The following is a 25,367-nucleotide window of genomic DNA, read 5'->3' as shown; positions in this document are numbered from 1 at the left end:
ACCCCTTCGTCCTTCGACGGCAGGGGTGCCGCCACCGCCACCGGAGGCGGCAGCATCGGCGGCCTGAGGGGCGGGGGATGAGGGACCGTTGGGGTCGCGCGAAAGGGGGCCTCCGCTGAACAGGAGGATTCTTTAAAAATAGGGAGAGTTTCACTTTCTAGCCTCTGCACCAACTAGAGATGCACACATCCATAGGCATGAGTACTAAGATTTTTAATCTTGGTGAAAGATTAAAGCATAGTCCTCAAGATAAATTGCATGAGTACCAGATCTAGTCTGTGCCACAAGTATAAATGGTAACCTAAATTCACGTCCGTGAGGATTTGAACTCAGGTGTTGGGTTTGTACATCCACTCCCCCAACCAGTTGAGCTAGGCTCACTTCCCCACATCTTGATAGATATAAACAAAGGAAAATTTAGTTCGAAAACTTGTATTGGTAGCAAGGATACGGATTTATAGAATTTTCAGTATTTTTGCTAGCTGAACCACCAATTCGGCAATTGTTGTTTTTAATTTTTTTTATTTCTCTTGTCTTTGTTATTTCTTGCTTCTTAAAAAACGAAAAACCCATATAAAATAGTTATCTTTGAGAGTTTCGATTCCAAGCTTGACCACTCGTCATGATGGTGACTTGGAAGCATTGGCACGGTGACACGTCAGGCCTGTGGGGTAGTTATGAGGCTATTAAAAAAAGGTATAATTAGTATTTTCTCGAATAGAAGAGGCAGCGGATAATGTAGTAATATTATTTCGAAGTTGTTGTGGTAGAAGGTAGTATTATGCCCGTTAGGTGATCTAACACGATAAACATAATGTATTAATATCTTTTTCGAACAAAAGAGGTGACATAGTAGAGTATTTTGTTTCTCGCATTTACCATAGCAGAACCATGAAATTACTATAGAAGAAGAAGGCGGATACAAATAGGGAGGTGCGATCGGGAAATTACTGGTGGAGATTGTTGCCTGTGGATTTTTGAAAATTAAGGCTAAAAATTACCACTGAAAATTGCTGCTCAAGTACCTTTGAAAATTACCTCTAAAAAATTACACTTCGTTCAAAAAGTTCTATTAAATAATTATCGGAGGTAAGGCTGATGATTTGTGTCGAATAACTACCCGCATACCGACGAAGGAGGCTAAAAATTACCGCTGAAATTTGTTGTTCACGTATTTTGGGTTTATCCCGAGTGGCTTGCAACTATGCAAAATGCACTATTTACTTTATGGGAGCATGTAGGGAAATACCAACAGTGCTACAATTAAAGAGAAAAAAATCAAAATATTATGTTGGTTCCGAATTTATCTGAAGAGAGGAATAAGTTAGATGCTCATAATTATGAGATGTGAAACACCGGACGAATGCCACTGAAGGAGAGCCATGAGAAATAAATTAGGATTGAGTTTGAGGACCCTATTTAGAGAGGACAAAAATAAATGGAATGAGGAAAGGAAAGACCTGAAGGAAGGAGAAGAAAATGCTAGAATACAAATTGATTCGATTATATTTAGTTTGATTTATAATTTAGTTAAATTTCCTTTGTCTTTGTAATTTATAATATAGTTTTTAAAAAAATAAGTATTGCTATTGAATGTGTGACTAGGTAGCGACGACCTGACGGCCACTGGTGCTAGCGTCCCCAATACAGCCGGATAAGGCGAGGTTGCATGAGACGCAACTCCCATACTAGTACTAGAGAATAAATGGTGAACAAGGTGGCTGAGTATAGCCGGTACTGGGGTGTGTTGTAAACTGTGTGACATCTTGTTTGTATCGTGTAGGCTTACTGGGCGTTGCACTGTGGCATTGGGTCTTTTCTTTTTCTTTTGATAGGGGCATTTGATTTTTTTTTCATGAATGTATTCTCGAAAAAAAAAAGTACAACTAGTACTAAATCAGAAGTGTCCTGTGTCTACTCTCATTGCACAATACCCTTGTTGGCTATCATCCGCCTCTACTCTATCTTGTTGTACAGCGGCCATGGCGAAGCCGCTCCACTTCGTACTAGTTCCCCTCCTCGCGCAGGGCCACATGATCCCCGCGATGGACCTAGCTCGCCTCATCGCTGGCCGCCATGGCGCGTGCGTCACCGTCGTCCTCACGCCCGTGACCGCAGCGCGCAAGCGCAACAGGGCCGTCCTGGAGCATGCCCGCCGCGCTGGGCTAGCCGTCGACGTCGCCGAACTCGAGTTCCCGGGGCTGGCGCTCGGACTGCCCGAGGGGTGCGAGAGCCACGACACGGTCAGGGGCGGCGACTTCACGCTTTTCAACGAGGCCGTGCGGCTGCTCGCCGGGCCGTTCGAGGCGTACCTCCGGACGTTGCCGCGGCGGCCGGACTGCATCGTCGCCGACACGTGCAACCCGTGGACGGCCGACGTCGCGCGCCGGCTTGGCATCCCGCGGTTCGTGTTCCACTGCCCCTCGGCGTTCTTCCTCCTGGCGGTGCTTAACATGGCCAAGCACGGCGTGCACGACCGCGTCGCCGGCGATTTCGAGCCGTTCGAGATACCGGACTTCCCGGTGCGCGCCGTGGCGAACAGGGCGACGTCGCTCGGGTTCTTCCAGTGGCCGGGGCTTGAGAAGGACAGGCGCGACACGCTCGAAGCCGAGGCCACCGCCGACGGCTTCATCGTCAACACGTGCGCGGCCTTCGAGAGCGCGTTCGTCCGGGGCTACGCGGAGGCGCTCGGCCGGAAGGTCTGGGCGGTAGGGCCGCTCTGCCTCCTGGACTCTGACGCCGAGACGACGGCCGGGCGAGGCAGCCGCTCGGCCGTCGACGCCGGCCGCCTCGTCTCCTGGCTCGACGACAAGCCGCTCCAGTCCGTGCTCTACGTCAGCTTCGGCAGCATGGCCCGCCTCTTCCCGCCGCAGGTCGCCGAGCTCGCCGCCGGCCTGGAGTCGTCAAACCGGCCGTTCATCTGGGTGGCGAAGGAGGCCGACGACCTCGACGACGGGTTCGACGAACGCGTGGCGGGCCGCGGCCTGGTCATCCGTGGGTGGGCGCCGCAGATGACCATCCTGTCGCACCCTTCCGTCGGCGGCTTCCTGAGCCACTGCGGCTGGAACTCCACGCTCGAGTCCCTCTCCCACGGCGTGCCGCTCCTGACATGGCCAGACTTCGCGGACCAGTTTCTGAACGAAACGCTGGTCGTTGATGTCCTCGGCGCCGGGGTCCGCGTCGGCGTTACGGTGCCGATCACGCACAAGCTCCTCAATCCTGACGCGCCGGCGACACTGGTCGGGAGGGACGAAATTAAGAGGGCACTGACGGAGCTTATGGATGAGGGGGCGCTAATACGGGCAAGGGCAAAGGAGCTCGCGACGATGGCGAAAAAGGCAATGGCGGAGGGCGGGTCGTCGGACCGCGATCTGGGAGAGATGCTTCGCCATGTCGGAGAACTCGCGCAGAGGACGGAGAAGGGTGTGCCGGCCAGTTCTTGGCGTGCGTGAGCTCGGTAACAAGATGACGAGGAGGCCAGTTGTCGACTTTTAGGTAACTAGTATAGTGGCCCTCGCAATTGCGAGGGAATCATCTTTATTTTTCTAAGAGAGATGAGCATTATCATCTTTACAGTGTAGAGATTATTCTGAAAATAAATTTACTGATTTTGTTTGGTATTCACAATATTTCATTGAATATATACATTTTATAGCCACCGTTCAAGCTAAGTCAATAGATATATGTAGAATACTTATTTCATCGTCTGTATTTGGTGAACAACTGTCAGGCGATTTTAAATTACAGTAGATTGACCAGATGTATCATTTTACTCGATATCGAATCGTTATATAAAATTAAAGTTTAAGCTATGAGTTAGCGTGAAAATTTTAAGTTTTTCTTCGTAAAATGGACATGTATGGTCAGATGATTCAACCTTATTTCTACCCTTTCCCTTTTAATTGAAAATTACCTATTTAAGTCAATATCCGGTTCCCTTGACCTTTGGAAACTTATAAGACTCAGGGATCTGAGGGTGGCACCAATAAATTTTCCCAATGTAGTTTAGCTAAGTTAGGTTAGTGCATAGTTCAGGACAATGTGTTGGTGCCGTCTGAATGAAGGCATACTCTGGTTCAGTCTAGATCTCAAAGTTCTTGTATGGATCCACATTTATCGCGAAGTAATTCGCAGAGTTATTGATTCGCACGGTTCATTTTTTATTTTCTTCACCATTTTGGAGAATTTGACTAATATAGCACTATGTCTTGCGAGTAGTGTGTCCACACCACAACCATGTGTCTGTCAATCTTAGGATTCGCGTCCTATTTAGCATAGATTACACCTTCAAGGCTCGATGGATGACACGGGACAACGACCGTACCAGTAAACGTTTGGGAGGGATTTTGTTTCCATAGTGTCCAAAATCATGTCATGGATGTATCCAAATGCTGACAAACAGATTGCATGACCTATCTCTATCCGCCGGGTCACCAAAATGGTTGTGAGTACGCTTTGCATAACACGTTTATTGCTAGACGCTTTTAAGTGCATCTGTAAGCATAACAGCTCCGTTTAATGTATGGTTTAGTGTTTAAAACAGCCATGCTATTTTTGTGTTGTGGTATTTATTATTTGAACAATATAGTGACGTTTAGGTCATATTACTGGAATTTATATATTGTTGTGTACTATAAAAAAGAATCAACGAATTAACGGTCTGAGGATATCCACTATGAACCTATATTAGTTCTTGCATGTTAATGCTAAGGTTCATAAGATCAATATATGTAGCAAAAAATGGCTGCATAGACAAAGAAGAAATAAATATTGTTGCCGTGTAGCGAAATTGCATGATAAGCATTTTTTCCTTATGATGTTCAAATCAATTTCATCCCTTATTTATTATCTTGCTAATGAAATACCTGAATCACCCTATCTCTTTTTAACATATGTCATGACACATATATAAATATTGTTTGTAAGTTGAAACTTTGATTCTTTTTAAACATTCTAAAAAGTAAAAAAAGGAAAATCGAGAACCCTTTTATGCTCAATGTTTATGTAAATATATAGTTTAGTCGCTAATACTTATTTGGGTCATGGTCTATGTTGAAATTTTCCATATTTATCTATTTTCTTATACTTTATCTTCGATATATGTCCATTGACTAACCTACTAATTTTATATCGTTGGCCACATGAGTTGTTGTGTCATGTAAGATGACTACACACAATCTTAATTAACCGGTAACCGCTTTATTCACTTGGTTAATAACATATATGAACATGTATAATTCCAGGTATATGTTCTATTGAATATTTTGGGATTAGAAAATATAAAGATTGAAACAAAAGAGTGCACATTGAATTACATCATACCATCATTCTGTACGCATGTTTATTGTTATCATCTCGTAGGTACTATCTGTAAAAAATTACATCATTCTGCAAATGATATAGCGACTCCACTTACCTCGATTAGCATGGTTCTAGTCTTTGCCAACAGAGCCTGTTGCTCTGCCACCGAATCCTCTTGCTTCTTCACCGGAGCCTCTTGCTCTACACGGCGGTGCTTCGGCTACGGGTATCGCACGTTGCAGTAAAGCTGAACGGTCTTCTTGGTGTGAACCATGACTTAGTGAAGTGATTGTCTACCGTAATGCTTATGTGTGCCGACACTGCAGCGGTGGGAGGCTTTATGTAGGCCAGCCGAGGAAGCCAACTCATTGACGACATGTGGCATGCGGGAGGAAGTATCATGAACTACTCCCTCGGCAGATCTCGTGGAAAAGTTACGCGCAGTATGTCTTCTACGGTGCATATCAACGTACTTGTTGCATGCATGTTATTTTGCTTTTGAAAATTCTCGCCACATCCACAAGCATGCAAATCTCCTAGTATAACACTATGGTATTTTTTTCTACATCTCATGTACGTTCACTCACCTCCACAAGCTGGTCTCCTAGTATAACACGTTAGAAAGAATTCAAAACGTGTCCTTGCTTAATATCTCGTCCAAGAAATTTTCATTGTGGCACGTCTCTTGGCATCAGCCGGATCCGGAAGCTCCCTTAAATCTGACCAGTTTTTTATAGATTGGACACGCATGGACATGTGTGTCAAGTACTGTTTGAAAAAAAAATCCTATAAACATACGTCTTCTCTATTCCATAAGTACCGGTTTGGAAAAGTACTGTTGGCCAAATTAGACCGTGTCAAGCTCATTAAGAAGTTACGTAACATATTAATATTTTTTAATCTTAACCACATATTTTAGATCCAACTGTCTAAATAATTTAGATGATGTGGATTAACGTGGTGTCTCTATTTAGAGCCTTCGCATTATGCTTTTAGTATATAATAGACAAGATAACAAGATCATCTTTCCATTCGATTTATTAATCGACTTTTAGGTGATCTGAGTAATTTTGTTGGGCTAGCACAAACACTTTGTACTGTTGCAGATTAAACATAGTACTCCGTATGTTTTACCATCGCAGCATGGAGTATATTCACTATACGGATGAGAAGGGAAATTCAACTATTTTGCTTCGATAAAGAAAATATTTTAGCGAAGATATTAACAAGCTATCTGCTAGGAAGCTCGAAACACCAAGCAAGTTTATCATCGACGCAAGGTCTCAAACCACCAACACTAGTCCTCAAAATTTGGCTTCCATGTCATTCTCTATGTTCTCACTTCACCGTGAAACCAAAAAAGACATGTCCCATAATGACAACAGATAGCAGAACTTTGTGCCGCTCCCTCCTAAAACCAAACAGTCTGATAAAAAGATATGGAAAATCATGATCAAATCCCATCTGATCCATTCACCCAAGGGACTTCGCCTCCGGAACTAGACACTCAGGCCATATCAAGGGGACAAGCATCCAGTAGATCTCCATCTTGACAGGAGAGGAACCCTAGGACCGCTACCTTTATTCTTCGATGCAGACGAACAGGCCCCCACTGCCATCTATCGCCCATCAATGATGAAGGAGGTTCAGAACCCCCACCGCAGTAGGAAACGGCAGGCGCACCAGCTACACATGAGCAACGAGGTGTCCATTGTCGCATCACAACCATCCATCACCCCCATGGTGGACGAGGTACGTGCAAAAGCCGCGGCCCGTGCGACCCAGATTAAGCAAGTGTGCTGCCTAGATACGGACCACCCGGTTGATCGGCGAGGTTCATCGCTCATCCGCGGTCTAGACCGCCGCATCCCGTCGGCAACCCATCGCCTGCCTCCGTCGCCGAGAGCGCCACCACCGCGCACCTACCAGAGCTTCATATCGAGGCAAAGAGGATCTACCCAATACGCCTCCTAACCCTCCGTCTTTGGCGACCGAGCGACCGGCGATGGCAGCGGCCAAGGAAGCCATAGAAGTGAGGTAGTGTGCTGGGGCTAGGGTTGTTGCCCTCCGGAGCCGCCGTCGCGTGGGCGACCCAGGGCGAGGGAGTGCGGCTAGGAGGATGATGGGAAATTAAATTATAAATTCTTTAAAGGCAGACTCAGCTTGTATACAAAGTAAGATAAGAAAATATCGAGATCTCGAAAATAAAAAAATATATAGAAGAAGGCGTCAAAAATATTATTTTCGCCAGCTCTCCAATGTCAAAAATATGTACCATGGGGACTTCTATTTTGTCTCCCTGTGATCAGTACGTGTGACTGTTAGGGTATTGAGTAATTTTATTGGGTTGGCAAAATCATTATGTAGTGTTTGAGATTGGATATAGTACGGTCCTTCATGAATCTAGATAAATCCAAATCACTTCACCATCAGGGCATGCTGTGTACCGCTGTGTTGTATCCAAGTCTATAATTCACAGATGAAAAGGATTGAATTTAAATCTAACTAGTTTCATTAAAGATAAACTCAACTTTTATACAAGTCAAAAATCAGTCGAGATCTCCAAAGTCAAAAATATGAAGAAGTCAAAATATTATTTTTCGAGGTCTTCAAAGTCAAAAATGTGGAAGAAGAGATTCCAATCTTGTGTGCCGAGGTATGAGTTGGTCCAGCCCACGCGCACCAACTCCCGTGAACCCATTCACATCAGTTTTGTCATTTGTGGAGACATCAGTTGAGATTCCATTTCCTTGTGTGGAAAATAGGACATAAACAATGGCAGCAGCACAAGACTACACAAAATGTTTGGATTCAGAGATATGACCCTCGATCCTCTTCAATTTTCATTGGGAACAACTTACAACCAACATCCAAAGTGTTCATTCATCCATCCAGAACACAAGAGAGAAACTGAACCAACAAAAGGTGAAATCTCTACTACTTAAAAAGAAGGAATACTTAAAAAGAAGGAACATGTTCCCCCTTCTCCCCCCTACTTTCGTCGTCCTTTTAGTCTCCACCTCTCCCAAACGCGCCGACAAGTGGGCCAGATCCCACCATTCTCTCCCCGAGTCGATTTCCATCATCTCTTGTGCGCTGCTCCCCCACCTTCTCTCCCTCTCTCGCCCGCAAGCGCCGGCTAGGGTTCCGCCGCCGCTCCCTTGCACCACCTTGTTGCTGGTCGTTGACCTCAAAAGCGGGATCCCCGCGCTGCGCCATGATCGCCGCCATTTCCGAAAATACGCCGCCCAACGTCCCCGATGCCGATGCCGCCCACCATCCCCATCTAGATCATCGTCGACGCCCCTCACCTCCAGCGCGGACGCTGGTCGTCACAGCGCAGGACGACGCCGCCCACAATACGTAGCTCGGCCTCCTCCGCCCCTCAAGATCTTTGAGCATGGGTGCTCGATCCGTCGACAATGAAGGCCAACGTGGGTCTGCTGGCGAAGGAAAACGGTGATGTGTCCCTCTCGCCCTCTTCGACATGGCGTCCTACCTCCACTCGCTCGTCTCTAGCCGCAACCCCGTCGATCTCCACCACATCTGGCCGGTGGAATTAGACCATGGAGGCCCCAGACCTCCCCACCCGGAGCTCTAGGTCATCCCATCCGCGATCTTCCTCGTCCGACTCGCGTCCGACCTCCCATACCCGTCGCCCTCTTCCGTGTGCTCCCCTCCTTCCCCCGCGCCGCGTCCTAGCTGCTCCGCTGCGCCGAGTGCCGGAATACACGGCATAGGCCTGGCCCTCCTCCGCCACCTTCTCGCCGCAGAACCTCCGTCTCTTGTTGGCGCAGCCTGCTGCTGCTGAAGCTGTCGCCCAGCGATCTCTGCCTCCTCCTCCCGGCCGCCACCAAGGGCACCTCGTCAGGTAATGCTCTGCTGCAATACAAGCAATGAATCAACAATATTTTAGGTCAATTTACTGACCGCAATGGCTGCCATATTTCTGAGCTGATTAATTTGATATAAAGTGTTCCCAAATTAGGCTTTCAGTATTATGCTTATAGCCAGTGATTTTGACTCTTAGATCTGACTATAGGCACTTTCTATCCTACCGATTTACATGTCATATTTATCTTCTAGAAGTTGGTTCTGGATTAATTGGAAATATTCTGATCTGTTGTTTCCATCAACTCAATTCATATGCTATGATAAAAGTTTTTTACGCCGTTCGAATCAAAATTTGAAGGATACGTTGCTAATTTTTCACCACCCACTTCTGACGAGGTTGTTATCTCAATCTACAATTCATGTTTTCAGGTCCAGAAATATGTTTAAGGTCATATTACTAATGGTGTTTGTTCATGGCAATGGTTCCGTGTGCGTTGCGGTGGGCGTCAAAAAGAAAACTCCATATGGTAATCAAATATATACAGTTCGGATGAATTATCTGTTTGTGTAAAGACATTTAGAGCGCCAAAATGGTAGAAGAGACATGTATGCTGAAAATTATACCTTGCAGTATATTAGAATAGTGGTGTTGATGGCATGAACCAAAGGTACTTGATTCACGCCGTTGGTTGAAACCTGAACATTAGAAGTTGTTTCCATTGTACATGGACTTGTGGTTCAAATGGCATTATGGTAGGACAATATATGAGATGAAGTCCATGAATAACGTCCCGTTTGCAGGTGAAAACAGAGTGTTCTTAAGAAAAAGAGAGTTCTTGTAATATCAGTTTACCTATATGTGGTAAAACTATAAATCCAAAGGAACGTAAATTATCCCTCTCTGAAACTCCTTTAATGCCCGCAGGTACCAAAATGATCCTGCAATCATCGCAATGGCAAACTTGGTTGCATCATACTAGAAGAATGAAACCATGGAGTTTGAAAAGATCTCAAAAGGTCAATGTTCTTGAACAGGTGATTTTCCTTGTCTGCAGCAATCCTAAGCTCTTCATTGTTGTTTTAAGAGTTTACAAGTCTATTTCTGTTGTAGCCTTATATGCATTACCTTATTTTATTACTTACTTTTGCAGGCCTATTCGTTGATGCTGGTGATGGTATTTTCCAACCTCTACAATGTGGATCTAATTATAGGAGACACTGAATGTGGGTCACACACTGTGCTTGGACAAATCTGTTGTCCTAATCATCCTATTTCTCAATTGGATTAATCATTACTTTAGAATGCAGGAACCCAGGTTGACACAAGCTTATAATGCAACACCATGTTTGACTCAATATCACAGGACTACAATTCTCCAGCAATGACCGGTAAAGGGGGAAAATAATACAGAGGTTCTTGACTTGTCTTTCATAGTTTTACTCAAGCGTGAACATATAATACAACTTATTAATATGAATATATGTACAGTTCTAAATATACAGTATATATAGTACATATGCTCCTCTTTCCATTTTATCCTTCATGAGAAATAGGATGATTTTTGTTCATCTTTGAACCTTACTAGAGATCTGTCAAGAACTACAAATTCATACTCGCACTTTGTGATTTCCTTTGCTAATTCTGGGTGTAGTATTACAGGTTTACTCACTATCCCCGTCTCACCTCTCTTTATGTCTATTGATAAATTAATCTCGGTCTGTAATATCTATTGTCTTGCTCAAACTAAGATTCATTTTCTACTTTGAGTGAATTTGCCTTTCTATTTTCTGCATTTAGTTTATGTCAGCACAGGAAACTGCTGGCCTATTATGTCGCTATCTATATATTGTATTTTATTTTATGTTGTGATATGAGTACCATAATAGGGCGGAGGTGCTCAGCATGACATGATATGTGGTGCTCTTGTGTTTTAGAAATTTCCAGGGAAGAGGCTCTGGGAGAGAGGGGGTTTGAATTTTCTTTTCTGGTTTTGCAGCATGGTGCGACGAATTTTCTATTCTGGTTTTGTAGCACGGTGCGATGAATTTCTTTTGCAATTATGGCTTAATTCCTTCATTCACCATATGCAAATCTTATTTTCACGTTGTTTGATTTCTCATGAGTGACCTGAGATTACTGTGATGCTACGTAAAGCCTAGAGTGTAGAGTGAGTCATAAATGTGCTGGATGCACTAATTTAGCTCATTGCCTTGCTTCACTGTGTTGTGTAGATGCAAAACTATTTCAGTTTTTAAAACACTCATTGGATTTGCAGCTAAGTAGTTTAGAATTTTGGAATGTGAAAATGGTCTTGCACAGGAAATTCAGTAGCAATGTAGAAATACCATGTCTGGTCTTAATCTCTCTGCTTTCCTTTATAGCATACGTATAGCTGAATTGGGCAACATAGATTGTGCTTATACTGAACATTCTCTATTTTCATGGGTTCTATTAATGAAGATTTTCATTTTTTTTGTTTATTCGTGATTTATGATTTTGACGTTTGCCATCTCAACCAGCTCCCTTCATTTCACAAAGAATATATGTGGAGTTAATTGTCATAAAAGATTATATTCTTTGATCTGCAGCTCAATAACGACTTGTATAATTGCATCACAGTACATGTTTTGTGTTGGAACAACCACAGTACATGGTTTATATTTCAGAATGCTGATTACATGTATAGAGACACATGGCACTTGAATGACTCATGAAGTAACATATTTTTTAGTGGAGAAGACAATAGAAAATTCTTGGATGTTTCCTTACGATTTTGTTTAGACCTGCAGGATGTACCCTGTTCCCCAGGATACATTATCCTCTACTGGCTCTTTTGGTGATTGCCATTATGTCACATCTTAAATCGGAGCTTGTGTCTATGTTAGTGGCAAGGTGTTGGAATGGTTCCTGGTTGCACTTTTACAAAAAATCCTCCAATGGATGATAGTTGTGTTAAGATACCGTGGATAAGTTCTATTCTATTCTCTAGATACCTTATACAACTGTATAAGGGGTGTTATGAAGCTAAGGTTTCTCTTGCATTTACCACATGTAGACATGAGCATCATAAACGTTATTTGTGTTAAAAATTAAGATTGCATCAGTTGCTGCATGATGATTCATCTGCTAATCGCCCAGGTGTAATGTCAATATTGGTGCAAGCTGCATCTCTGGTAATCATGATTTTCTGAGGTATTGATACTGACTTCTTAGTTTTCTTGCTTGTTTCTGTGATGCCCACAATATAAAATTAACATTAGTTGAATCCGAATCCATGCTTAAAACATATAGGGAATATCTTGTGCACCCCAAGTTACTGTTTCTTTGTAGGGAACATGCCACAAGGAAAAATGTAAATTGCTTACTTTTGTGAAACATAGCAGGTGTAGATCTAATGTTATACTGTTGGTAGTATGATTTCTTTCTCAACATTGATCTGTTTAGTTAAAGTTCTTCATTTACCTTCTTTAGATATAACATTGAAAAGAAAAGCTAATTTTGTTGTGTTGTAGGTTTTTCGTCTACTTGGATTGGGTCAAATACATGTAGTTACAGATATCATGGAGGTAGAGTATGTGGATCGAGTGCTCCAGCTTGGAGCTATTCGGTGATTTCTGCTTCAGGTATCTTTGCCAGATAGAGCGTCCGAAAAGAATTTGTGCCTCCAGGGTCTCAGAGGTACCGAGATGAGTGAATTCCAGGCCACATCTAACAATCACACTTATCAACCAACCTGACCTTTGTTTGTACTATTGCCTCACACAGCCGTTGGCCGGATCGGCGATTCATTGTGAATTATTACTTCGATTTTTCTCTATCTTTTTTATGCAGATATGCAACATACATGGTTCAAAAAAAGGGGACGAGTCGAACACCATCAAGAAGATGGACGGAGACGTTGTCAAGAACATGGTTGCATTACATTCTGGAATTATAATTTAATAGAGAAGTGTATTTTCTTCTGATGTATGCTTGTTTCTTCTAAACAAAAACGATGCACACATGCTCTATTCTGTTATGTTATCAAACATTTTTTTCCATGACTACTATGATACAATATGTGCATAATGACCGAAGCTTATAAGGCTGTTGTTCTATCCTTCTTTCATATTTTGCAATAGATCAATATATTGTAACTTATTGGTGTAACTTATTGTTGTAACTTATATGATATGTAATGATTATCAGATGTGAATTATTGAGTCACTAATTCTTTCAAGCATTTAAGTAGCTGATAAAGAAAGTAATGAGATTGAAGAGACACGGCAACTGGGATAGTATAACATCAACTGACAGATTTTTTATTATTCTTATCTCCCAAAAGCAACTTGCAAGATAAAGGAGGATGAAGAAAGAAGTAAGAGGAGTCTTTGACTTCCTGCAGTTAGTGGTGTGAAAAGATGTGCAACAAGGAACCAAGGAAGGAGAGAATCAAGTGGATGCATGGTGCTGCCTGAAGTGGCAAGAAAGAAGTTGGCATTCATTGCAAGCCAAAAATGAAGAAGGTGAAGTATGGATTTGGAATACTAAATTAAGGGCCTAGCAGTTTAATAGATCGTGTGTTGTTAGTGTTGCTTCTTAATTGATAAATTTGTGCAAGGAACGGATAAAATGTGACTACTTGGTTGAAAAATATAACACTATTTTAACGTTATCGTTTGATGCCTAATTTCTTGCATTTTCTTTGAACACATGTGCCTCAATGGGTCAGTGATTAGAGTTGAACCATAGTGTGGACAAAGATGATTCCATTGAAGTTATTTGCTACAAAGAATGTGTATCCCTTATATATGTGCATGTAGAAATGAAATTTGCGTCCCGTGGCAACGCACGGGCATTTGTACTAGTAGGACAAACAACACAATATATATTCACTGAGCACTGAACTATTCATGATTTCCACTTAGGCCAACACTTCAACCCAGCCTCTACATACTACGATCCATATGGAGGAAACAAACAACCAGCATCCATTGTGTTCATTCATCTATTGAACCATCAAAAGGTGAAACATAACAAACAACATAATACATATTCAGCATGCACTGAATTCCAAGTAGGCCAAGACTTCAACCCCGGCCTCTACATGCTAGATCCACATACTGATCACTTCCTTCCTTGGATGAAGACGAATCAGCGATCGCTGTCAGTTTTCATTATCTAAAGCATGTATCTCATCTCCACATTCACGCAGCCTCAGACTCCAGAGTCTGACAGCCACAGTATACATTGTTCTCAGCTTATTGTAAGATAAGGCAAAAGTGTGTTCGTCGTTGCAAAGTTCAAGGAGACGTACCGCGCTCGCGAGGGTTTCTGCCAGACAGTTGATTTCTTCAGGGATATCTGAATTTGTGTTTGTTCTAGCAGCGAAGCATTCGTTTTCTTAGCATCAGCACCCCTACATGACATAAACTCAAGTTTAGTTTACTGTTAGTAATTACTATACAGTACAATGCTGTGTTCGAGAAAACACACTACAATCTATTTGCTAGCAGCTAGAAAGAGTGTCAAAATGATGTGTGTTGAAGACACGCACTGACCTGCCCAATGCATCATTCTCACTCAACATCGGCAACACTTCTGTCTTTGAAAATAGGAGGCTGTGATGGCTTACACCTGCTATTCCTTGTTGCTCCAGAAACTCTATGTGCTCCCTCAACGACTCATCCCTGGAAGAGGCAAAACAGGATTACTTCTCGGGCAAGAACATAGAATCATCACCAGCAACTATATATATCAGGGATCAGGATCGCTGTACAGTAAAATTCAAGAATAATTACATTTTCCTTTGCGTACCCTATATTCGTCATATCAAGAACAACTAAAGCCTTGTGTATGTCAAAATGTCAGCATAAAACCTCAACTTTTGGTGTGCATTTTCTGACTGGTTTATTTTAGGTAATAATTGTAGCCAGTTTCATTTCAAATTTATGTTGACATATAAAGAACCCTTGCAATTGTTTCTGCGTAAGAGAAACACCAAAACTGATGGAACAAAAACTGCGTAAGAGAAACATCAAAACTATATATACCATCCGAACTGATGGAACAAAAAAAATGTCTTACATGTCAAGCGGATGTCCGTGCTCTTCTTGCAATTGTTTCTGCGTAAGAGAAACATCAAAACCTTGTTCTGGCAGACTAAATAGATCTTGAATCTCCTGAAATTTGCAACAGAATTAGTCATGGTATCCAGTAGGAAATCCAGCAAGCAATGACAAGTAACAGTATCATGACAAGTACACTCTGGCTGAAGTAACTCTGGCTGAAGTAACGTGTCTGCTCATTCTTCTCCGTGGCTTCCCTAAACAAAGCACCCTTGAGGACCTGGAAAAAAGTACTATGTGATTCAAGGAAGCAGAAGTATGGAACTTGAAGCTACAACCTTGAGATGTCATATGAAAAAGATTGGAGTAAGAATTTATGTATCATATTTGAACCTGCAACTTATATATCTTCTCTTCGATGGTTGCAGATGTGATCAAGCGGTAGACAATCACATCTTTTGTTTGTCCAATTCGATAAACATGATCAACACTCTGATTATCCGCACTGTTAAAAGGAGGATTGTGTTATGGAATAAAAAAGTTGTAGTGACAAGCATTCTATAAAACCAAAAGGAATACACTTGATCAGGATGTGTCGATGTTCGGTTACCTTGGATTCCAAGCAGGATCAACTACTATGACACGAGCTGCCTTGGTGAGTGTAAGTCCAAGACCACCGGCTTTTGTGGTCAGTAAAAATATTTGAGCTCCAAGGCCCTCTTGGAAATTCTAGATATGCAAACACACAGTAAGTAAGCAACATAACATATATAATTGAGTCCATGGCACAAAACAACATAGAAAAAGGGAAGTGCGGACAAGAACCTTCACAATCCTTTCCCTCTCCGAAACCTCAGTGACGCCATCCATGCGCAAAAATTTGTAGCCCTCTAATAGTATAGCTTCCTGTTACAATAATCGAATGTGTTACAACACAGAAAGTGTGTTTGACATAGTTAGGTCTAAACAACACAGAAAATAAGTGAATATCCACATCTCAAAACTGTTTTTATAATAGACATACTAAACGACCTTTGATGACAACAGAAGATCAAAGATGCCAAAAGCCACCAGTAATGCTAAAGCCCATGTTATCAGACACTTCTTGTCTCGAGTAATTCTGTTTTGCTATTGAATGGGACTTGAATCTGATATGTCTCTTCTGTTGTGTACAAATGTCTAATACTATACGTAACTATAAGACGTGCATGAAGTGTAACATCATTATATTTCGTAAGAAGAAAATGCCCATTTACTCTAGTAACAGAGCTTATCATGTATGCAAAAATATAAAAAAACAATGTATACAAAATAATAACTCTAACTTGATACTATGTCACACAAATAGGGCTCCAACACAAACAAGAATTTACAACCGACCTGAATCAGGTTTAGCATTTTACGAGTCTGAGAAAAAATCAGAACATGATGTCCCTCTTCAAGAAGATTCCGCTGCAACCGTAGGAGTTAATCATTTGCGTTTAAATAAACAATACACGCAGTGCAATTATAACAACTATGTGCATCAAAGAATGCTTACCAACAAGGCCAAGATAAAAAATAACTTGCATGATACTTCCGGACCAACTTCGACTACATCATCATCATCATTGTCATGAGCCATATCTGCGAGGTTCATGGCCATTTTTTCAGCCATCCCCATTTCCTGATTCTTTAGCATTCCATCCATGCCTTCCAAAATGTGCTCAGCAGCTCTCTTAGTCAGTATTTGTGGGTGATCACATATCTTTTTCAATACCTGTTGATGAAAAGGAAAAACATGAAACAGATAAAATTTCACAAAAGAACATGCACACAGAAAAGAAGTGATACGTTAATGCCATGTAATTAGCAAATGCAGCTTCAGATAAAAGATACACTCCCTGCATTTCATTTTAAAAGGTGCATTCTTTTTTTACCTCGGAGATAACAGAAACGACTAATAGTAAGGGTAATGTTTTTTGGGGAATAAGAGATAATTGTTAGTTAGTGCACATGCTTAACGATAAATAAAATAGAGCTAGAGGTGAATGAGCAAAAGATAGAGATAACGTCATCATTTCCACAAGCAGACCTTATATTTTTAGAGAATATTGTAAAAGCTATAAGTATTTTTTTATCTGGGCAAGTATACTGTGAGCATAAGTGAAGTCAACTAAAGGAGTAGATGAGAGCAGCAAGACAACAAATAAAGGTACACAAGATTGGGCAACGAAAAGGATTTATAAGCTTATGCAAACCGTGATTGCAGCCAGGGGATTTCCTTGCGATGCTGCTAAATGAACAAGCTCACTGTTCAGAAAAGCTTTGTAAAGTTGCCTCTGCACCCAAAAGATAAACAAATCGCAAATCCTCATTATCCGATTACTCTACCAGTTTTGCATCAATGACACCGAATTTATACCTGGCGATCAGTTAATTGCAGCCAGATAATTAGCTCATTCTTCTTCGGAAGCCGCTTATTATCTGTCAAACCAGTCTCAAGGGATACTTCACTTTTAATACGACGCAAGAAATATGGCTTTATCCGTTCTCTTAATTCCTGTGAACAAATGTCAAGTACCAACAAGAATTATAATATCTTTAGTAGAGTTGTCTGGAAGTAATAATCTAGAAAGATAAGTAACATTTGCCAACGTAATACAGCAACGAGAGATGGCATAATCTAGCTGGCCTGCCCTCTCATGATTCGACTGAAAGTGGACATTAGATAATCTGGAATTTGAATGCAATTCAGCTATGCAATTGCTTTCACATGTCAAAGCGGAGATGAAAATACAACTTAGCTCATATATTGGTACATCTTTCGGCAACATAGAACTCAGCTAATGTCAAAATTGTAATTTCTCAACGGAGTCATAATGACAGGAAGTAATGCTATTGCACATATTGGATTATATGAAACACGTTGACATTTTACAGTACTGTGAACATACCAAATTTGCAGATACATGGAAGCAAAAAAAAAACAATGTGGGGACACCAAAATTGTCCAACAACATTTCAACAATACCAACGAGAATAGCCACTGTACCATCTATCTCTTGGACACAAACACATAAAAAACGACGGTTACCTTTGCTACATTTGAGCCTATGTGCTTTGCTTGATTGCTAGCGGTCTTTTCATTTCCTCTAATGATAGGCAGCTCATACCTTTGTCTGAACCTGCAAAAATATATAGAAATGCATAATGATAGCTGGTGCTAAATAAAGCAAACTCACAAATGCAGGAAAGGCGAGAGAGTAAGTAAATTACTCTTCCTTATCACCCAAGACTTCCGGGCAACAAAAATAGAAAAGCGCCCACATTTCCTACAAGAGTATACATGCTTACTTCCATCGGACAAAGTATATAGGAGCATTAAAATTACCGAGGATTTTAGTAGTTTCAGCTAGGTGGTACCTTCAAGTTATTTTGTATAGGTGTTCCAATGATGGCAATCCGATTGACACAAGGTATTTCAAATAAGCTTCGAGCTCTCTGTGTATTGGGGTTCTTGATAACATGCGCCTCGTCAAGAATAACATAATTCCAAAACTCCCCCTCCTCCTCGCCATCAGCATCATTATAGAAGTCACCTCTTATCTTCTTATAATTGATCCTGACTGTATCATATGTTGTCATTTGTCAATAGGATACCTCCCTCCTGTACAAGACGGGTTTTTTAAATGGCAGTTACGCAAAATTGAATCTATGCTTGAATTTGACAGTTCAGATAAAAAGCGAGGATAGGAATGACCGACTAGGCATTTATATTAGGAAACCAAACCAAACCTTGAAGGCATTTCGGAGCTCAAAGTCACGAGCATCATTGCTGGAACCAGAGTAGCTGTAAAAAAAGAAAAAAAAAATCAATTAGCAGCGATTGATATGACTTGCTCGACCTGCATCAATATGAGGAAATATGCCTACTCGCTGATCATGTGCCCGAGACCAACAACTGAAAGCTCCTTGATCCAATGTGTGAGGAGAGTCTTCGGGGCAATAACTAGCACCCTCCTAATTAGACCGGAATGGAACAACCCTGCCAGGAAGGCAGAAACCTGCAAGATAAAAGTCAGGATGCAAGTCTCTCATTGATAATGAAAATATGCTGTGGCTGAAGGAAACCAGTGCCAATGTAGTTTGAAGACACAAAGCTAACTAGCTCAGAAACAAGTACAATTAAACGCGCAATAGTGTAGCAACAAAATAAGAGTTAATCTTGTGTGGGATGTTAATATATAGTCATATATTGGACGTAATAACATCTTATATTATGAAACAAAGGCAGTAGCTCGGAAGAAAGCACAATTGGTTTAATTCAGAAACTCAACTTTTTTGTTTACAGTAATTCTGCAGTCTGGCTAGTAGCCTAGTACTAGTAGCAAACATCCACAAGAATATTCTAGTAGTAGCAATAAGAAAAAGTATAAGGGAGAAGCAGACCCAATGATGATACTAAGTGTAATTTTACAGTCAATAAAATGACAGTTAAGTGGACCTGCATGGTCTTGCCAAGCCCCATGTCGTCTCCTAGTATTCCACCGGTTCCCGTGCGATGGAGAGACCAGAGCCAGCCGAGCCCCTCGCGCTGGTGGGGGTAAAGCTTGTTCCATATCCGTGCAGGGAGCTTGTACGGTGTCATGCCGCTTCCACCGGCGGCCTCCATCTCGAAATCTGGAAGTTCATCCATATGCTCAGGTTCTGCATTCAGTGAAGGGAATCACCGACGGAGCGAATCAGAGGGTGGAACAATTGATTAATTGGGGGAAGTAGATGGATTAGGATGAAAAGACTGATACCTGGGAGGCCTGGCCTGTGGGTGTCGCCAGAAGGATGGCCGGGATGTTGGACGTCGTCCAAGGAGAGGCCGGAGATCTTCATGTCGCCCTGGACGACGGAGCGGAACTCGGACTGGTTGTCGCGGAAGAAGGAGTTGAGCAGGTTCCAGGCCTGGAAGGCGGTGTTCTCCGGTGTCGCGATGACGTGGTACAGCTCGTCGGAGATCGTCCCGTAGATCCAGTGGAGGATCGTGATGTCGTCGTGGCGCCAGCGAGCATCCTGCTCCAGCGGTGGCGTGTAGACGTCGACGTGGCCTTGCGCGTCGTACTTGGAGAGCACGGAGTGGAACAGCTTCTTCCACATGGAGTAATTACTCCCGGCAAGGCCCAGCTTGAAGTGGATGTACTTGCTGATGTGGTCGTTGTCGATGGTCTTCGCCGCCGCGGTCGATGAAGAGGAAGAAGAAGCGGCGGCGGCGACCAGTTCCTCCTGAGGCAGCACCGACAGGCTCGACGAGGAGTTAGTAGGGGGAGCAGTGACCACAGGGGGAGAGAGACCTGCCATGGAGAGCGCCGTGGTGAGCGCCGGCGACGCCAGAGAGACGCCGGCAGTGGGCGCTGCAGAGGAAGGAGTTGCGCCGGCCGTCGAGGCTGGCAGCGAGCCAGAGCTGAAGGAGGCAGCCATGGTGAGAGATCAAGAACTTGCGCTGTGATACGAAGAAGAATTGTGGAACTCATTGATAGCCCATGAGGGCCGGATTTATATACAGGTACAGTACAACTGAAAGCCTATGATCTAGGAGATGCACAACGTGCACCTAGAGTGCGCGCGTCGGCTGTTCAAATTTCGAAATTCGAATTCCTCCGGCTCCGGTCCTTCTCACGCAAAAAATGCAAGCTGGGCTGCGCCGCTGCGTTGCATGCCTCGGCAAGGAACAACGGCCAATTCATACTCGGTCACCATGATGAAATCAAAATTACGTACTCCTCCCCTCACCTCTGCACACCTACAGCAAAGTATATCTGCTAAAAAAAACCCTACAGTAAAGTATACCGTAGGTGGTCTAGACTTCCATAGGTGCGTATATATCATCAGTCTCTACCATTGATCGATCAATGAAAAAATTAGTCGGTTCATCCGCGGCTGGTGGGCCTCAGAAAATAAAATAAAAATAACCAGTGCCACGACTCGATCAAAGCCAAGAAAAATAGTTACTCACATGTGGGTTGTGACGTCAAAAATCGCCAAGAAAAACTCATGATAATCTACTACTAAAATCAGTGCCGCTTAAGGCATACTCCCTCCATCCGAACGAGCATGCTTTTAGAGATTTATTTTTAACCAAAAAATTAAACCACGTATATATATAAAGAATATCTGATATAGAGTCGGTATCATTTTAAAGTTGTTTTTCAATATGAATTTAATGTTGGCTCAGCCCCAATACGTCAGGTGCAGATCTGGAGGGAAGTTATCACTGCCTCATGGAACCAGGAGCACAGAAGCTTTGAACAGAGACTACCAGATTTGTTCTCTTGTCTGTGATTGTCTCAAATATGTACGGGTGATTGTAATTTTATCATGCCAAGCTTCATGTTGGGCTTGACATGCCAAGCTTTATGTACTTCTGGTGAATTTACTGTAATTGATGGTGTTCCACCGAGCTAGGGGTTAACAAGCGAGAACCATTGTTCGTTATAACCGATAAAAAGGTGCATAGTCAAGTTGAGTTTAAAACTACTAAAGTTGAGTTTTGTGAATCTATTTTGAAGTGGGCAAGAAACTACTTTGTTTTTTATGAGATATTGGTGGAACTATTCGCTCTTTTTGTGGATTTAATGAAACATTTCTAAAACTGATTTGAATTATGTGCGGACGTACTTACTGAAATATTTGTGTGAAAAATGAAACTATTGTGAAACTGGATTGAATTTGAATTACGTGAAAAACTACTTAAAGTGGCTTTCCCAAGGTCTGCATGCTACACTAGCCTAGTTGCCTCCTTCTGGCATGAGTTTGGTTGAATATATTTGGCTTGAGTGTTTTGGAGTGGTATATATAGATATAGTTGGATTTATTTGAAACTACCTATCGTTGTCTATTCGACGATACCTCGGAGGAGGGATCCTCACGAGGGGGAGAAGAAGGAGGGGTCATAGGGCGGAGTGCACACGGGACGGTGGTACGCGAGTTACCCAGCTTCGGAACACCTGCACGATGACATGGCCTACTGCTGCTTGTCTGGAATTATCTGGGCGCTTGCGCGTTGTTACAATGGTTGTGGTTGTGTCTCTAGGGCTCCCGGGATCCGGCTTATATAGGCGCACAGATCTAGGGTTTACATGGAGAGTCCTAGCCGGAATACAAGTTACCTAACTACGGTACAATACCTTGCCGTGTACGTCAAGGATCCGCCTTCCTTCTAGGCCGTGCTGGATCCGGATACTTTATGGGCCTCCACGGATCCGGCCTCCTTCGTAGGTCGGTTGAGATCCGGCTCCTCGTTCCTGGGCTGGACTTCATCCTTCATGATCAACAGCAACTGGGCCGCCCGATGGGCCACATGCCACCATCACCGTCTGTGGGCCACCCGGACTTGCCGGATCTAGGCCATGTCGTTGATATACCCATAAAGTATACCCACAACAGTAGCCCCCGAAGTTCTCCGAGATTCATCATTCCTCCGACTTCATTCAACTCGGATCCGAAGAGAATCTTGAAGAGCTTCAAAACCTTTACTTGTTTCCGGTATCATCTGTTCGGAAATCTTCCTGTCTTCTGGATCATTAATGAAACGGAAAGCCCACTTCTCCCGCGCACAACTTCCTTTTTTCCCGCGCTAAATTTTCGGAGATGCGAATCTTCTAGCCGGAAATTTCGGGAGCGCACAGTTAAGTTACCTCCACGTCATTTTACCGTTTTTAACCTAAGACACGCGTCAAGCATCCAACGGTGAGACCGTTCAGTTTCCACCGTTGGATCCGAAACACGAATCTCCGCACGGGGTCTATATATAACCCTCTCCCGTGGTAACTTCTCATTCTTTCACCTCCTCACCCACATCGTCTTCTTCCTCGCGTCGCGCCGCCCGACAGATCTCATCTCCGGCGAACTTTGCCACGGTGAGCTCCGCGCGCCGCCAGTCCAAGCCTCTCCTCGCGCCAAGATCCTCTCGGTTGAACGGGAAATCCTTCCCGCCGCCGATTCGTGGTCACGCGAGGCGATTTCCTGCAAGCCCGACGACCTCAACTCCACCGGAGTTCCGTCGAGCCACCGCGCCATTAACGGTACGTGCGCCGGCCTCGTAGAAGATAAACTTAGTGTAGATCCGGATACTCAAATAATTTACATGGGTGCAGCCGGAAGCATGCCACTTGATTCATCGCACTATACTGGTAGTTCTCCGAGTAGCCTGGATCCCAATCCATTAGAACCAATATGTCCGGATCCCATAGCATACCTGCCACCATATGTTTCCGACATCAGGTTAGCTCAACCGTTTTCTGCATCTTCCAGCACCGCTCCAGGCCGGATCCCCTCCCTCAAAGAGCTTCAAGAAGAACTCGAGGGACAAGCTAGGATGGCAGCCAAAGTACATGAGGCGGAAAACAAGAGGGCGTCCAAAGCCTGGATTCGTGAAGGAGAACGGGGTCAGTGGTGGCCCTGCGAAACTACCGATGTGGAGCTTAGAGAGCTCCAGAACGAGGGTATGATCTCCGCTCACTGGAGTTTCATACGCGATACCGACGTCCCCAAGCCCGGAGCCGGAGAAGTTGTCATGACCAAGGCTTGGGTGGAGCGCGGACTATCGCTCCCTTGCTCGGAGTTCTTCCTCTCCATCCTCAACACATACGGGCTCCAACCCCACAACATCTGCCCAAACTCATACCTCCTCCTCTCCAACTTCGTAACTCTTTGCGAAGGGCACCTTGGGATCCGACCAGATGTCAGATTATGGCAGTTCTTCTTCCGGGTTAAGAAGGAAACGAAAGACAAAGCAATGGTGAACTGTGGGAGTATGACGTTCATGCTCCGACCTGGCCGCATGTATCCACCTCACGATTCGCACGAATCCGTCCGGTACTGGAACGCCGGATGGTTTTATGAGAAGAACGCCTCGGTTCCGGACATTCACGACGGTTTGCCCAAGTTCATCAACGAACCTCCGGAAGAGCTCGCAAGCTGGAGCTTTGTTCCCTCGCTCGCCCAAACCCCTATCTTGGAGAAAGCAGCACGGAGAATCTCCTGGCTAGTCCATGACGGGCTAACCGGAGCTCAGCTTACCCTCAGCTGGTTCACCCGGCGGATCCAGCCACTTCGGCACAATGCGCGGTTAATCTGCGCATACACCGGGGCGGACGACCTGCTCCGGGCTACCCGCCACGACCTTCCGGCTGATTCCCTCAAAAGGAGAATCAAAACGCTCGTGAAGATAGGCCGGGGCCAACCGGTCCGGAACCGATCAAGGATATCTACACAAACAACCAGTGTCCTCCGGTAAGCTCTGTTCCTTTCGTTATTTCAAAACTTCATAAGTTTCTGGATGTTAACTTTAACTTTTATTCATATTCCCCCCAGCTCAATACTTTGGCGGAGGAAAACTTGAAGGAGATATGCCCTAGAGGCAATAATAAAGTGGTTATTATTTATATCTTTATGTTTATGATAAATGTTTATATATCATGCTATAATTGTATTAACCGAAACATTAGTACATGTGTGATATGTAGACAAACAAAGAGTCCCTAGTATGCCTCTTAACTAGCTTGTTGATTAATGGATGATTAGTTTCATAATCATGAACATTGGATGTTATTAATAACAAGGTTATATCATTGTATGAATGATGTAATGGACACACCCAATTAAGCGTAGCATAAGATCTCGTCATTAAGTTATTTGCTATAAGCTTTCGATACATAGTTACCTAGTCCTTATGACCATGAGATCATGTAAATCACTTATACCGGAAAGGTACTTTGATTACATCAAACGCCACTGCGTAAATGGGTGGTTATAAAGGTGGGATTAAGTATCTCGGAAAGTATGAGTTGAGGCATATGGATCAACAGTGGGATTTGTCCATCCCGATGACGGATAGATATACTCGGGCCCTCTCGGTGGAATGTCGTCTAATGTCTTGCAAGCATATGAATAAGTTCATAAGAGACCACATACCACGGTACGAGTAAAGAGTACTTGTCGAGTGACGAGGTTGAACAAGGTATAGAGTGATACCGAAGATCAAACCTCGGACAAGTAAAATATCGCGTGACAAAGGGAATTGGTATCGTATGTGAATGGTTCATTCGATCACTAAAGTCATCATTGAATATGTGGGAGCCATTATGGATCTCCAGGTCCCGCTATTGGTTATTGGTCGGAGTGAGTACTCAACCATGTCCGCATAGTTCACG

The 25,367-nt window shown here is 43.4% G+C and overlaps 1 protein-coding gene and 1 pseudogene across 1 annotated transcript; one reads left to right on the top strand and one right to left on the bottom strand.

The window, feature by feature from the left end:
* The first annotated feature begins 1,982 nt into the window (after positions 1 to 1,982).
* On the top strand, positions 1,983 to 6,470 carry LOC124649598 (UDP-glycosyltransferase 73E1-like). The gene is made up of 2 exons (XM_047189200.1): positions 1,983 to 3,491; positions 6,318 to 6,470. Exon 1 carries the CDS (start codon positions 1,983 to 1,985, stop codon positions 3,450 to 3,452), a length of 1,470 nt encoding a protein of 489 aa, XP_047045156.1. The 3' UTR covers positions 3,453 to 3,491; positions 6,318 to 6,470.
* A 7,812-nt stretch (positions 6,471 to 14,282) lies between these two features.
* On the bottom strand, positions 14,283 to 20,634 carry LOC124647275 (annotated as a pseudogene).
* Between the last annotated feature and the right edge of the window lie 4,733 nt (positions 20,635 to 25,367).

The sequence above is a fragment of the Lolium rigidum genome, chromosome 4 (assembly GCF_022539505.1).
Source record: "Lolium rigidum isolate FL_2022 chromosome 4, APGP_CSIRO_Lrig_0.1, whole genome shotgun sequence".
NCBI classification, from domain to species: Eukaryota; Viridiplantae; Streptophyta; class Magnoliopsida; order Poales; family Poaceae; genus Lolium; species Lolium rigidum.
The sequence above is the reverse complement of the archived record's forward strand: the minus strand, read 5'-3'. Positions and strand labels throughout refer to the sequence as shown.